Source organism: Peromyscus californicus, unplaced genomic scaffold (genome assembly GCF_007827085.1).
Source record: "Peromyscus californicus insignis strain IS unplaced genomic scaffold, ASM782708v3 Scaffold_5__1_contigs__length_169319896, whole genome shotgun sequence".
Lineage (NCBI taxonomy): Eukaryota > Metazoa > Chordata > Mammalia > Rodentia > Cricetidae > Peromyscus > Peromyscus californicus.
The window spans coordinates 9,963,420-9,979,092 of NW_026294573.1; the positions used below are offsets into that span (position 1 = coordinate 9,963,420).

Genomic DNA, 15,673 nt, shown 5'->3' on the forward strand with positions numbered 1-15,673 from the left:
TCATACCTGCTCTACCCCAGAGTAGACAGTGGTCTAGATTCAAAGTGAGTGGTAAGGCATGTGAGCTCAGGGACCTGGTGGTCAGGGTGGAAACAGGTCTGATTGCTGGGAAGCTACAAAGGCCATACCAGGACTAGAGGGCAGGGGGCGAGAGGGGAGGCACATGCTCCCCTCACCACAGCACTCTCGTCTGCAGCTGACCGCCAACGAGGAAGAGTTCCTGCGCACCTACGCGGGGGTGGTCAGCAGCCAGCTCAGTCAGCTGCCGCAGCACTCCATCGACCAGGGTAAGTCAGGGGCCAGGTGCCAGCCAAGCCCTCCCCAGCGCACAGTGGTTCTCCACGAAGCTGAATGGACGATCTGGGGGGTTAGGGAAGAAAAAGGAGGCTATTGTTCCCTTTCATCCACAGGCAGAGGGCCCCCCCCACCCCCCCACCCCCACCCCGGTCTGGTCCATCCCCTTCCGCAGGTAGGAGTCGAGGATCCAACAAGGCAGGTGGTAGATCCCTTCCCAGGCCTGGAGGAAAGAGGAGATAGTCATGTCTGGGGCCTGTGTAACCTCAGAGGGTCCGATTATTGCATTCCTTAACCTTCAGCCTGACCCCTGTCCACTCAGCTCCTAGTTCAGGGACAGTGAGACTGCTCAGTGTGTTCTGATAGCATTGTCCCGTGGGGCACAGCTGTGCAGTGACTGGTGGTTCTGGCACTAGCAGGAAGGGGCAGCTCAAGGGGCCGGATGTCTCCATGTGCCCAAGGGAGTTCTTAGGACCCTCATGGTCAAAAGTCCCGTGTGTGTTTACTGGGCAACAGGGGCTGTGCCCAGGAATCCGTATACATCATTTGAGAGTTGACCGCTGTTACTTGTGTTAGTTCCGGTTAGCAGGCAGGGGTTTGGAAGCAGTAACTCATTGCCCTTGACTACACAGAGGTGCCCAGGAGTCAGACCTGCTCCTCACCGACAAGGCTGCTGGGCAGCTCCATGTCCCTTGGCTGCTTATGGAGGCTCTCCCTCTCTGAAAGCTCGGCCTGACACTGTAACAGCGTTCTGAGCAGCATCTCCTCATGCTCCTTCTCTGTTGTTCTTCTCACGCTTTGTTGGGACTTTTGGCTAGAAGATACTTTAGTGGCCCATGGCAAGTCCAGGCAGGGGCAGCCACCACAGCAGAGTATGTTTGCTGTGTTGAGGCTGCTGACGGGGACGAGGAGCCAGTCCAGCACATTGGACTGCCACCCTGGTTATCCTGCATGTTGTGGGCTCGGCCCTGATTCAGGGCCGCTTCCACAGCACTGGTGCTGGATGTGGTCCAGCCAGCTCAGCAGAAATCTTCCAGGGAACCTCTGCTAACTCAGAGCAATTTGGGACCGTAAACGTCTCATACATAGCCTGCCCAGATGTGCCTGCTCAAGTGTGCTGTGTGCTAACAAGCACCAAGGCCAAGTGTGTGTACAGTCCATCCTACATTTTCACTGTCTCTTGGATGAGTCCTTTCCTTCACTGTGGCTGGTCTGGATTTCCCTCTCCTAGCTTTGAAGTCATGTTTACCAGAAAACTTCAGACTTCTGAGTTCCCAGAACATACTTGCCTCCCATATGATTCTGAGTTACTGAGTTTCTGAGTCTTCAGTACAAATGTCCCTAGTGGCATGCCCTTAATAAGAAAAGTAAAGAAGCTGTGGGTCTGTGTCAGAATAGGCAACACCCACCACATGTCCACTGCCTCATACATTCAATCACGTATGTATATAGAAAAGCCAATGGGATACATACTGAGCTGTTAATAGGAAAAATGGTTATGTGGTATTGCAGATCAGTCTTGGGGCTTCATGCATGTTAAACTGTGCTCTACCGCTGGCCTGCACCCCTTGATAGAATATAGTGACTGGATGTAGGTTTTCATAATGGACTTTCACTTTCCAAGTTAGCAAGTTATGTAAAATGTTTTTTGTATGTTGCCCATGCTTTTATAATAAGAAGTGAAAAATACATTTTGTGGAAGCAGGGATCAAAACTAGGGACTTGCACATGCTAGATAGGCACTCTACTATTGAGTTATAGCCACTTGCCCTTAAGAAGGTAAATAGTGGCCCAGAGAGATGGCCCAGCAGAACAAGTACGGCTCTTGCAGAGGACCTGAGTTCAGCTCCCAGCACCCGTATCAGAGAACTCAGAACACCTGTAACTCCAGGGTAATCTGACATCTCTGCTCTCCATAGGCACCTGCACTCATATACACAGACCCACACATACACATAATTAAAAAGATAATAAGACAAATACATTTTTAAAGTTACATTATTTAGCCTGACATGTTGGTGCACAGTTTAATCCTAGCAAGAGTTCAAGGCCAGCCTGGGATCTATGAGACTCTATTTTAATAAACCATATATATTTCATACACACACACACACACACACACACACACACACACAAACTCATGTTGCTGAAGCAACAATTGAGAGTACAGTATAGTTCGCTAAGTTGCTGAAGAAGGTCACAGTTAAGGTTGAGGATGTAGCTCAATGGTAGAGTGCTTGCCTAGCTTCCATGGACCCTTAGGTTCCGTCCCCAACACCAAATAAATGGGTGGTAGCACACCCCTGTGACCCAGCTCTTGGGAGGCAAAGCAGAAGGATTAGTTAAAGTCATTCTTGACTACATAGTGAGTTTGAGGTTGGCCTGGGCTCTGTGAGACTGTCTCAAAAAAAAAAAAAGAGGTCATCACAGTGACCTCACTGTTGCCCTGTGTTGCCCTGGCCCCACAACTGCCGACTCAGCCAGAAGCAGCTGTGGGCAGGTGGGTGTGGCCATCCATAGACACTCTGGAATCTGGGGCCTCCTGGGTGTGTGGCATCTATAGAAACTCGCGTTTCCTGAACTGGGGAAGAATCGTATCAGACAAAGGACGTAGAGGATCTGTACTGCTGATGCCCCTGTGGACTGCCCTTACCTCTGGAAGTCACACCACCTGGACCAAATGCTTCTTCAGGAGGCTCTTGGGATCTCAAGGACTGTGAATTGGGGTCAGAAGGCACCCAAACGTGGAAGATCTCCTCAAACCTTCTTTTATTTTCTATGTCACAAACCACATACAAACACCTATTAAGAGAACCCAATCTAGTATATAGTCTAGGTCAGGAGCTTGTATTTCCGTCTATCCTGGGAGGCTGAGTGGATCTCCAGTAAAATTCTAACCTACCCCCTTCTCCATTGGCAGAGCTGACCTCAGTTCATGCACCAAGGTGTCCTGCTCTCTGCCTAGGTGGCCAAAACCTGGACATGGGCATGGGTGTGTGTGTGTGTGTGTGTGTGAGCGATCTGCCACCTTCTGTCCACTAGGTGGCTCTGTCTCTCAGCAGATGGCAGGGCTCCACCCTAGGGTTCCCCAAGCTTGAGAAGACTTCCAGCAACTTCCTTTGGACTGTCCCTCTAGCCAGAGGTCCTGAGGCAGACCCACCCAAAGGACAGCACTCAGCCTCTGTTCCCAGCCCCCTGGGAACCCAGCTGCCATCTAGCTACACTGTTGCCCACTGGGGTGGGAGTTGGGGGCTGGTACCTGAGTGGTTCTCTACCCACAATCTAGCTGTGCTTATAGAGAATGGGCATTTGCTGGGAAAGACCCTGGGGCAGAAAACTGCACCTAAGCACTGACCACATGGTCTCAGCAGGGGCCTGGTGGCCTCCAATACTGTACAGCAGCAGCCCCTCCTAATTCTCAGCCTGGCTGGTCTCTACTAAGTAAAGATCACTATAGCTTCCTCCTTCCTCTCCTTCGTCCTCAGTGCTCCCCTCCCTCCTCTTGTCCTCTCCAGTGTATTGGTGCCTCTAGATTCAGTCTTCCCCCTACCCCTTCCCTCTCTACCCTATTTCACATGACTTCCATAGGCCTCAGGTCAATACCTTCCAAATATACCCTTAGCCCAGACCCCGCTCCAAATCCCCAGAGCTTCATCTGACTGTCTTGACACAGCCCCTGCCCTACACGCTCAGCAGGTCCAACTGGGTTCCTCCTTTCCAGACCGGCTTCTCCACCTGGGTTCTCACCAGGTACAGGGGCAGGACACAGCCTTGACTTATTTCCACACTGTGGTTGTTCCTAGGGGCTTTGATCCTCCTGCCTTAATGCTCCCAGAGTGTCCTCGGCCTCTCCTTCTTGTTTGAATTCTTCTCTTAGGTTTTTGTTGTTGTTGTTGTTGTTGTTTAAGATTAATTTATTTTTATTTTCTGTGTGTGTACATGGATGGATAGATGTACACCATATGCCTGCAGTACCCACAGAGACCAGAAGAGGGCATCGGATACCCTGGAACTAGAGTTACAGATGATTGTGAGCCACCATGCATGTGTGCTGGGAACTAAATGCAGGGCCTCTGCAGGAGCAGCCAGTGCTCTTAACCTCTGAGCCATCTCTCCAGTCCCAGTTGTCAAGGGCTTTTTGTGTGTTCGAGACAGGGTCTTATCTTGAACTTATTTTGTAGCTGAGAATGATCTTAAACTTTTAAAAAAATTTTCCATTTATTTATGTGTGTGTGTTGCCTGCCATGACACCCATGTGGAGACAGAGGATCAGGAGTCAGTTTTTTCCTTCTTATATGTGGGCTCCAGAGATTGAACTCAGGTTCTCAAGCTTGGCAGCAGGTGCCTTTCCCTGCTGAACCATTGTGCCCACCCAATTTGAACATTTTTAGAGCTGGGATTATTTTGATATGCACCACCATGTTGTTGAGGATCAAATCCAGAGATTTGTGCATGGTAGGCAAACACCCTACCAATTGGTCACTCCCCATCCCAGCTAGCTCAGTCATGTTTTTAAAATAAGCTACAGCTTAATTTATTTTTGTGTGTATGTTTTCTTTGTATGTATGTGTGTGCCTGGTGCCTGCAGAGGCTGGTAGTAGGCGCCAGATCCTAAGATCCTATGGAACTGTAGTTATGGATAGTTTTAAGCTGCCATGAGGGTGCTGGGAATCAAATCCAGGTGTCCTCTCCAAGAGCGGCAAGTGATCTTAGGCAGTGAACCGTCTGTCCAGCTACCTTTTAACTCAGTTTTTACAGAGAGGTCCTAAGTGGCATTTTCAAGACAAGGTTTCTCTGTGCAGCTATCCTGACTGTCTTGGAATTCACTGTGGTAGACCAGGCTAGCCTCAGACTCACAGTCTCTGCCTGCCTAGTGCTGGGATTAAAGGTGTGCGCCGCCGCCTGGCTCCTCACTGGCACCTTGACTGATCTCAGTCTTCTGGTTCACTCTCCACTCCCATAGCCAGAGTGACTTTTGAAGGTTCAGAAGAAACAGTACTAAAGGGGTTAGAGTCTTTGAGTGGCCCCCTGCTGCCCGTACACAGTACCCTCACCCACACCTTAGCAGTCAGTGACTGACTTGCGCCCTAGCCTGCTGTGTCCGCCTCTGCATGGCAGGCTCAGGAACTCTGCCCTCAACCCCTACCTCCTGCGGCTTGGGCTAGGCCCTCTGCTGACCCGGTGCTGAGTTCCTTCAGCTTGGGACTGAGGCTTCCTTCTGGGTGTGCATCTAGGTGTGGCTGTGTGGACCCCACCAGGCTCTTGGTAATACGGTTGAGTACAGTGATTGAGCAGGTTCTGGGGCTAGGAGTGAGGGCGGCAGTGAATTCTGTGAGTACTGTCTCCTGGTCCCCAGGGATGGCCAAGCGACTTGACAGCCAGGCAGAACTCTGCCTTGAACCAAAGGAAATCAATGCTTCACTCGGAAGTTGGTCCTCCTGAAAAGGGCCGGCTGCAGACATGGTAGGGGTGGGAGATGTGGGGGTTGGGGCTGCAGCTTCTTGAAGCAGGCCACAGAGTGCTGAACATCCCTTTCTCATCGGTGTCATCCCACCGAGTGTGCATCGATTGTCTCTCCTGGCCCTGAAGTGATGCATGGTCACTGTAGAAATGAGAGAGGAGAAGCAGATGAGCTTAAAGAACTGGATTCTACTGTCGCTGTGGACTCTGTTTCCTTTTCTTCATATTCTTCTTAGCCTCCTCACAGCCTCTTACAAGCTAAGCGGTTACTTCTATCAGAGTTGACTTCACAGCATGAATACTTCAATATTCGTCAAAGCATACATACACACACACACCACACACACACACACACACACACACCACACACACACACACACACACACACACACACACACACACACACACATGTTTAAGACATATGTGGTTTTTTTTGTTTTTTTTTGTTTTTTTTTTGGTTTTTCGAGACAGGGTTTCTCTGTGTAGCTTTGCGCCTTTCCTGGAACTCACTTGGTAGTCCAGGCTGGCCTCAAACTCACAGAGATCCGCCTGGCTCTGCCTCCTGAGTACTGGGATTAAAGGCGTGCGCCAACACCGCCCGGCGACATATGTGTTTTTACTTCAGGCAGTCTCATGAGCTCTTTAGCAATTTTCAAGAAGACATTTTGGTCACTGCATGATATACAGCATCTGTCTATCGTAAGTTATTGACCAGTCTCTCCTGTTGGATCTCATTTCCGCTATTAATCATCATAATGGCAAGCATTCACTAGGCTCCTTCTCTGTGCCAAGTTCCTTGCAAAGAAATACACAAGGGTTCTCCCAGGGAGTGTCACCAGAGCCCTGTGACATGGCTCTCTTTGGCTGAGAGAGTGGCTCAAGACCTTAGAGTTACCCAGTGTGGGTTCCAGATGTGACAGATGTTGACCAGCAGCATTTATACATCCTCATTGTTTATGTTAAGGCCGATTTAGGGATGGCTTACAGGCCACAGTGGGCTTTGTTGTCATTCACCTGCCTGACCACCTGACCGCCTACCCTCTGTCCTCCCTCCCTCCCTTCCTTGCTTTCTGTGCTGGGGATTGAACCAAGGGCCTCACTCACGCTAGGCAAGTGCTCTACTACTAAGCTGTGCTCTAAGATCTTTTTTTTAAAGTAGGACAGCAGCATATCACCTGAGGACCAGGTATAATTTAAGTGGTTACATGGTGTCACCTAGGGGATGTAGGAGATTGGGGGCTCTTTCTGCTGTCTTGCTGCTCTGGCCCCTGCACCTGCAGCTGACTTTGAGTGTGCCCACTCTGGGCTTTTCATGCCCTACTGCTGCACACACAGTACAGGGCACCTAGTGAGCACCAGGTGTTGCAGGCCTCTGGCTTGCAAATGCCACACTGTAGCCAAATGGCCTACATAGCATAGTTGTGGTTCTATTTCGTTTTAAAATTTTTTATATTTTAATTGTGTGTGCGCGCACACATGCATGCACATGTCATGGAGTGTGTGTGAAGGTCAGAGGACAACTTGTGGAAGTTGGTTCTCTCCACCATGTATGTCCCAGGGATGGGATACCAGCTGTCAGGCTTGGCTGCATGTGACTTCACCCACTGAGCCATCTTGCTGGCTCCTAAGTTTTGTTTTGTTTAAGGTTTATTTTATTTTTGGTTATGTGTGTATGTGTGCTGTGTGGAAGGTGTGTGTACATATGAGTGAGGTACCTGTAGAATCCTGAAGGGGATGTTAAAATTCCTGGAGCTGGAGTCACAGGTAGTTGTGAGTCACCCAGCATTGGTGCTGGAACTGAACTTGGCCTTAACCACGTGGGTGTTCTTAACTACTGAGCCATCTCTCCAGCCCCCAACCAGAGTTGTGATTTTTTTTTCATTATTATTTTATGTGAGGGAGTGTTAAGCCGACATGTGGGTGCTGGGACTTGAACCCAGGTCCTACAGAAGAGCAGTCCGTTCTCCTAACCACTGAGCCATCTCTCTCACCCCCTAGAGATGTTTTTATGTGGCTTGTTTTGGTTTTTGAATGTATAGCATATGTTGGCCTTGAACTTATGGTCTGCCTCAGCCTCTCGAGCACTGGGATTACCACTGAGTGCCACCATACCTGGCAGAATTGTTACTCTTGTGCTGTGCCTTGGGTGGGCCCTGTCCAGTGTCCCAGGGCGGACATGGCTCATTTTGACAAGGAACCTTCTTGTTCTTTCTCTGCCTACGGAATTCTGGGGGACATGCCTGTTCTGCCTTTGGGAGCTACTGGTTGTCACATTGGCTCGCTGGGCCTGTCACGGCTTCTGTCTGACTCGACCTTCTCCAAGGGACTTCCAGGAAAGGGCTTTTTCAGGCCTGCTGTCTCTCCCCTGAAGAAACAGAGGCACCTGGTTCAGGGTGCTACCAGAGAGCCTAAAATAGGTCCCTTGGGAGGTTGGGGATTTAGCTCAGTGGTGGAGTGATTGCCTAGCAAAGCGAAAGGCCCTGGGTTTGGTCCTCAGCTCCGAATTTAAAAAAAAAAAAAAAAAAATAGTTCCCTTGGTCTCGTGGTTAAGCTGAGAAGTTACTACAGTAGCTGTGTTGTGGGGAAGCGAGCGGGAACTAGGCACTTTGGGAGTGACCCAGTTCTGCAGCTACTCCCCTTGACCCTTAAAGTGCCCCTGAGGCCGAGGGTGCCACATGAGCTTCTTTTCCATTTCTCCACCCAGTGTGTTCGTTCTCTGGAATCCTCCCCAGCACCCTTCAGCCTGTTCTCTCTCTTCCTTCACGTGCCCTCCCGCCCCCCTCCCAGGGTCAGCTGGTACCCGGCTCTGGCTCCCAGAGCCCCATGCCAGCCTTTGCTTTCTGAGTCTGTTGTCACACAGTATCAGGAGTCTGTGGAGAGAGGATCTGTGCTTTGTTCACGCCACACATTCAGACCCAGAGTAGCTGTTTGTTGGAGTCCTGCATAAACTAAAGCCTCATGGAGGCTGAGCAGCTCCGAGCGACTCCTCCCTGTGGGCAGCAGCTTCTCTGTAACCGCCCCTGCTGACCCTCCTCTGTGGTTTCTGGATCTCCTCTCCCCAGGCCTGTGAGGCTCCTTCAAGGCGCCTTCTAGAGGCCCCAGGTGAAAACAGTCAGTGCTGAAATTAGAGTCAGCCCAGGGAGAGTTCATCTGGGACAGGAAGCTCAGCCTCTAACTTTAATCAACACTTCTGTGAGAATTACCTGTAACCCAGTAACAGAGTTGAGCCAGAAGTCACGTGCATCGTACAGACCTCCACAGGGATACAGTTGGTAACTCATGTACTGAGAAAGAAAAGGAACCCAAAAGAAGAGTGAAGAATGTGCTGAGATACAGGCAGGCTTAGCATCCCAGCTCTGGCTTCCGAAGGACCACTTTTACCCAGCATGTGGTTCTGTTTCTTAAAGCCCACAACAAATGCTTGGAAGACATTAAAGCCCCTGGCATGACTCGGATTTCCCAACACCGAGCTAAGAGGTGGGTCCCTGTCCTGGGAGGGAAACGGAGGGCCACTCTGCCTAGCAGTTGGACAGTTCCAGTCACATTAGCCTCTCATTCCTATAAGCTCAGCATGGTGTCCGGTGACAGCCTTGTTCTCCATGAAGGACAGACAATAGAGTACATGTACAGATTTCCATGTGGGACTGACTGGGAATGGAGCCCACCCAGGAAGCTAGAACACAGGCTGCAGGCCTGTCCTCAGCCCCAGTGAATCACAGTACCCACCAGAAGAGCCTGGTAATCTGCATTTTAGACAAAGTAGGGTGTGGTGTGGCGTACCTGTAGTCCTAGCACTCAGCAGCTGATGCCAGCCTGTGCTACATAGAGGACCCTGTGCTCTTCCCTAGATTCAGTGAATCACAGTGACTACCAGATGTACCTAGGATGCCGCATTTTATTTGTTTTTTTTTTGTTTTTGTTTTTTGTTTTTTGTTTTTCGAGACAGGGTTTCTCTGTGTAGCTTTGCGCCTTTCCTGGAACTCACTTGGTAGTCCAGGCTGGCCTCGAACTCACAGAGATCCGCCTGGCTCTGCCTCCCGAGTGCTGGGATTAAAGGCGTGCGCCACCACCGCCCGGCAGGATGCCGCATTTTAAACAGCTAGTATATATGATGGTGTTGGTCTATTGTCTAGCTACTATGGAGGCTGAGGGTCACCTGAGCTCAGGAGTTCCAGGATAGCCTGGGATGAGGTATCAACTAACTGTCATGGTGAAGAGGTGGACGGAACTAAAGAAGCAACAACAAGGGAACAGCTCCAAGGCGGTCCTGATGCCCAGAGTCTACGTTGAGACTATGCAAGGTCTTTAGTGAGACCCTGACCACCCCTGAGCCCTGGGAGACAGGCCCATGTCACCTCCCACATTCCGTCCTTTAGTTTCATTCTGTTGCTGTGTAGACATTCTTACCAAAGGCATCTTAGGAGAGGATTTATTTCATCTTACAGATCAGTCCACTGTCGAGGGATGCCAAGCAGGAACTCAAGGCCCGCTCGTTATTGCACACAGCATCACTTCTAACCGAGGAATTCACTCACAGCCAAGGAAGCACGGCAAAAACCATGCTTGCTGACTCACAAGCTGGCTTATACTCAGCTAGCTTTCTTCTACAGCTCAGGGCTACCTGCCTAGGGAATGATGCCTCCCACAGTGGGCTGGGCTCTCCTAGATCAATTAACAATAAAATACAGGGCCAGGCAGTGGTGGCGCACACCTTTAATCCCAGCATTTGGGAGATAGAGCCAGGCAGATCTCTGTGAGTTCAAGGCCAGCCTGGTCTACAGAGTGAGATCCAGGACAGGCACCAAAACTACAAAGAGAAACAGTGTCTCAAAAAAGCCAAACCAAAAACAAAACCAAAAACAAAAAACCCAACAAAAACAGTCTCCCAGAGGCATGCCCATAGGCCAGTCTGATCTGGGCAATCCTTCTATTGAGACTCCCTTCTGGGGTGACTGTAAGCTATGTCAAGTTGACAGGTGAAGCCAACTAGGACACCTTCTGGTACATAAACAAATTCTCTGGTCTGGAAGAGCTTACATTTGGGGGAGAGATTGGAAAAATTTGAATGAGGGCAATGAACATCTCGCCTGGGAAAGGAAACTGTAAAGGTCGTGTGTGTGTGTGTGTGTGTGTGTGTGTGTGTGTGTGTGTGTGTGTGTGTGTACGTACATGCACACATGTTTTGCAAGTTCAGTGGGGTGGGAGGGTAGGGATGGGTGCAGGGGCCTCAGGGAATGCAGCTGGAATTTGACACTACAATTGTCCCTAAAAATTATTCCTAGTGTGTTAGAGATGGCATAGGTGCTGCCGCTTACCATATTTTGCAGACAAATGAACTTAGGTTGAGTGTGCTAGAACTTCCCTGGATACCCAGGGAGTCAGAGTTAGGGTCAGGTCCAGGTCCAAGATGCCAAGTCTTGCTACTGGGACCCACTGCAACAGCAGAGTCCTGGGAAGGGCCTGTGGTTGTCTGCTGTACCCTCCTTGGCCTGTTCTCCGAATCCACCTATGCCATCTCTGGCTGTTGGAGCCCAGTTGGCACCACAGATCCTAGTCTGCTCCTGCTGCTAAGCCCTTGGTGAATCAGAACCCACTGTTCCCATAGCAACCCAAATGTGGTACTGCTACCTTGGGTAAAAAGCATCCCCTGGGAGCTTTGGGGTTTCAAAGCGGAGGTGTATAGAACACCTGGCTCGTAGCCTTGGGATGCTAAAAACAGCACATGCTGCCCAGTGGGTGTTGGTGTATGTGGGAGAAAGCCCAGTGCAGGAGGAGTACCAGCCTTGTTCCCCTCAGAAGTTCTTCCCTTCGGTGGCCCTTTGGGACTTGTTTTTTTCCAGACAGCGATTTCCCAGAGCTGGTAACTGAGGCAGAATTGGGCTTGCTGACATTGAAGATAATGAGCTCATGGCATGGAGAGGTGCTGTACCCAAGCCAGGGAGTCAGGGAAGGGCTAGAGCATGGAGTTGCACTGTATGCCTGGGCTGCTTGCTCCATCATGAGCTGGCGCCATGTGTGCTAAAGATGTCTCACTGAGCTTGGAGCTCACAAGGCTCAGCAGGGGTGCTCCCTGGGGATTTAGAGGCACTTAATCAAAGTGCCCTACGTTGGTGATGACTCACAAAGGGGATTTCCTCTATTAACCTTGGGAATTTGGGAGTCTCTACAGCCTTAGGGTTGCAATTTTTTAACTTTTCAGACTGATACAAAAAAATTGATTTTATTTTATGTGTGTGAATGTTTTGCCTGCATCTATATCTATGCCCCATATGGATGCCTGATGTCCACAGAGGTCTGAAGAGGGCATTGGATCCCCTGGAACTAGAGTTACAAACAGTTGTGAGCCACCAAGTGCTGGGAACCAAACCTGGGTCCTCTGCAAGAGCAACAAGTATTAACCGCTGAGCCACCTCTCAGCCCCAACAGGCTGCTAATCACGTGTGTGTGCATGCTCAAGTGCTTGTGGACATGCCACCCTGCATGTGGAGGTCAGAGGAGAACTTCCAGGACTGTTCTTTCCCCACTTTGCTTGGGCAGGGTTCTCTAGTTGGCTCTGCTGGGCTTCACACTCCAGGCAAGCTGGCCACAGCTTCTGGGCAGTTTTCCTGGCTCTGCCTCCTGTCTCACATAGGCATGCTGGGATTACAGATGCACACATTCTGTGCCTTTACAAGGCTCTAGGGATTCAATTTAAGTTGGCATATTGTCAGCCTTCCTCCTTTTTTTTTTCAGAGTCTCTGAGTTTACCAAGTAGCAAGACTGGCTGGTCATTGAGCCCCAAGGATCTTAATGCCTCTGTATAACCTAGCACGAAGGTTTCAGACACACTTTGCCAGGCCCCATTTTTACATGGGTGCTGAGGATCTGAACACATGTCCTCCTGCTGCTTGCCTAGCAAGCATGTTGCCGATTGGCCCATCTCCCCAGTCCCAGTCTCTAATCTCGTACTTTGGCTAGGTAGGTGTAAGGTTCCAGGAGTACCTGACCCCAGCATGTCTGAAGCTGGAATAGTCCTGGGACACCATGCCAGTAAGGGGTGCTATAGTTTCAGTGACCCTAAGGACGGTAGAGCCAAGGCCCCTATGTCCAGGGCTCACGCTATCATGGAAGCTGGGCTTTGAGGAGCTCAAAATTAGGTCATATGGTATCCAGCGTGGCTGGTGTTGCTCGTATGAGCCCCCCTTTTCCCAATGCCATCCACATAGGGCTGTGCCCATCCTCGTCTGTGGGGTCTTTGGGGCTTGCAAGAGACAAGTTCAAGGTCAGCCTGGGCTACATATCGAGAGCTTATCTTAAGTTACAACAGAAAAATAGCAAGAGTGATTCTCATCCACCTTCAGGAGCCTTCTCCACAAACCATGTTGTCCCTGCTGTGTTCGGGTTTGGGTGTGAGTGCTGGCTTGAGACAGAGCCTTGCTTTTAACACTGCTGGTGTGAATTCATCCCCAGCTCACAAACAGACCAGTGACCCCATTGTCTGCCCCCCACCCCCGGCCAGGGCCAGCTTCCCTGTTTCTATGCTTCTGCGTGTTTGACATTTTTTTCTCCCCAGTCACTTGACTAGCTCTAGTAAAGGGCCAGAGCTGGCATTGGACGTGGGATGGAAGGACCAGTGGGTGCCTGCCCCACCCTGTTCAGAGAGCTGAGCCTCAGCCCTGCTTTCTAGATGTGTGAGCCACAGTAGTGGAGGCAGAGGCAGAGAGGATAGTTGAACTTGAGTTCCTTGTTGAATTCCCCTAAGGCATCTCGGGCTTCGTTGGTGGTATTTTTTAATCCTGGGTCTTGGTTCCATTCTCATAGTAACACAGACCGATTGGTCCAGGCTTTGTCTGAGTGTGGCATTCCTTAGTGCTGTGACTAGAGATAGATAGTTGTTTCCCTTCTAGGAGAAATAACAAGGTGCTCTGTGTAGTTAAAGGTAAGTGCTCCAGACCCTGGGCCTCCAGTTCACCCAGCTGCTTCTTGTCTTTGAACAAGGGGCTTTCCCAGGTGCTCTTTTTTTGTTTTTGTTTTTTGCTTTGTTTTTTTTTTTTTTTTTTTTTTTTTTTTTGGTGATTGTTGTTTTGGTTTTTGTTTTTGTTTTTGAGACAAGGTTTCTCTGTGTAGCTTTGCGCCTTTCCTGGATCTCACTCTGTAGCCCCGGCCTTCAACTCACAGAGATCCACCTGCCTCTGCCTCCCGAGTGCTGGGATTAAAGGTGTGCGCCACCACCACCCGGCCCAGGTGCTCTTAATATAACTGAGAACAAGGCTAGTCCCTGGTCAGACCGCATGTACACCATGGGGAACAGATCAGATCACTGGGATTGGGGACATAATCCAGTTGAAGACTGCTTGCCTAGCACTCCTGAAGTCTTGGCTTGATCCCAGTACCTCACGAAACTGGGTGTGAGATGCACACCTGTGATCTCAGCACTTGGGAACTAGTCGGAGGTCAGAAGGTGAAAGTCATCCTTGCCTACACAGTGAGTTCAGGGTAGCCTGGGCTTCCTGAGACCATGTTTCATCGACCCCCACTGTCGTGGTGCTGAGAATGCTGAAGATGACCCCAGCTGCCTGAGCAACGGGACACTGGGCACTGTTTCAGAATGGCCAGAGGGTATGAGGTTGTACAGGGAGAGCTCTGATTCCCCCGCTTCTTATCACTGTTAGTGTCTGTCCCTCCTCCTGCCTGTCCTGTCCATGTGTGGAGCAGCTCCTCCTGGGAACTTGGACTTGTGTGTCCAGAATGGTGCAGAGCTGCTCTAAGGAGCTTGCTGGCCAGGCCTGGAACCCCAGCACTCAGGAGGCAGACAGAGGGATATGAGTGTGAGTTTGAGGCCAACCTGGGCTAGCTACATAGTTCGACCCTGTCTCCCAGAAGCCTGAGTTAAACTGGAGATGTGACTCAGTGGAAATCTACCCCTCCTTCTTGTGCCCTGGATTCATTTAATCCATCACTGAAAAGGGCATGGTGAATGGGTAATGGACTTCAACTTGTTGTTGTTGTTTGTTTCTCTGTGTGTCCCTGGCTGTCCTGGAACTCGGCTGGCCTCAAACTGACAGGAATCGGCCTGCCTCTGACTCCAAGTGCTGGGATTAAAGGCGTGCGCCACCACCGCCAGATGACTTCAACTTTTTTGTTTCTTTGAGTGGTTAGAGTGTAAGGCCTGAGTTCTTTCTCCAGGCCACACGTGGTCAAAGGAGAGATCGGACCTCTGAGGTTGTCCTGACCTCCATATGTACTGTAGCATACACACATTCTCACCCACACAATAAATGAGTAAATGTAATAAAAATTGTTCCTAAGTGTTGTAGTATTGTTGAATGATACTATCAATGAAATTATTTTCTTAATTTCATTTTCAGATTGTTCATTGCTAGTGTATGCAAATAGACTTGCATATTGGTCTTATGCCCTACAACTTTATCATATTTACTAGTTGATAGCTTTTTAGTAAGTAGAAATTGCAGAGCATTTTCTACTTATAAGATTATGACATCCACAAACAGAAATAGTTTCCTTCCTTTCCTCTAATGTATATGCTATTTAGTTATCTATTTTCACCTAATTGCCCAGGATTGAACTGCCAGGTGTGGTGGCACATGCCTGAAATGTTAGCACTGGGGAGGCTGAGGCAAGAGGCCTGTCAGTCAAAGGCAAGTCTGGGCTACGTGAGACCCTGTCTCAAATGTCCAAAGCAAAGCAAAAATCAATTTGAGGAAGAGTGTGGAGAACAGACAGACCCTTTCATTCCTGTCTTGCTGGAGTGAGTTTTAGCCATGCAGTATCGTGACAGTTTTGGTTATTGTAGGTGCCCTTTATCAGGGTGGAAACTCCCATGTTTCCTGTTCAGTGAATCTTCTGTCATGAAGGGATGCTGGATTCTGTTAGATTCATTTTCTGTGTAAGGTGATGGTATGGGGTTTGTACTTTATTC

The 15,673-nt window shown here is 49.8% G+C and overlaps 1 protein-coding gene across 3 annotated transcripts in view; it reads left to right on the forward strand.

Moving 5' to 3' along the window:
• The window catches only part of Ctnnbip1 (catenin beta interacting protein 1), a 109,946-nt gene that overhangs the window by 30,933 nt on the left and 63,340 nt on the right, over window positions 1-15,673 (forward strand). For all 3 annotated transcript variants that reach the window (XM_052717344.1, XM_052717343.1, XM_052717341.1), the window contains one exon: window positions 197-287. In XM_052717344.1, coding sequence (XP_052573304.1) covers window positions 197-287 — 91 coding nt within the window. The remainder of the gene's footprint in view (window positions 1-196; window positions 288-15,673) is intronic.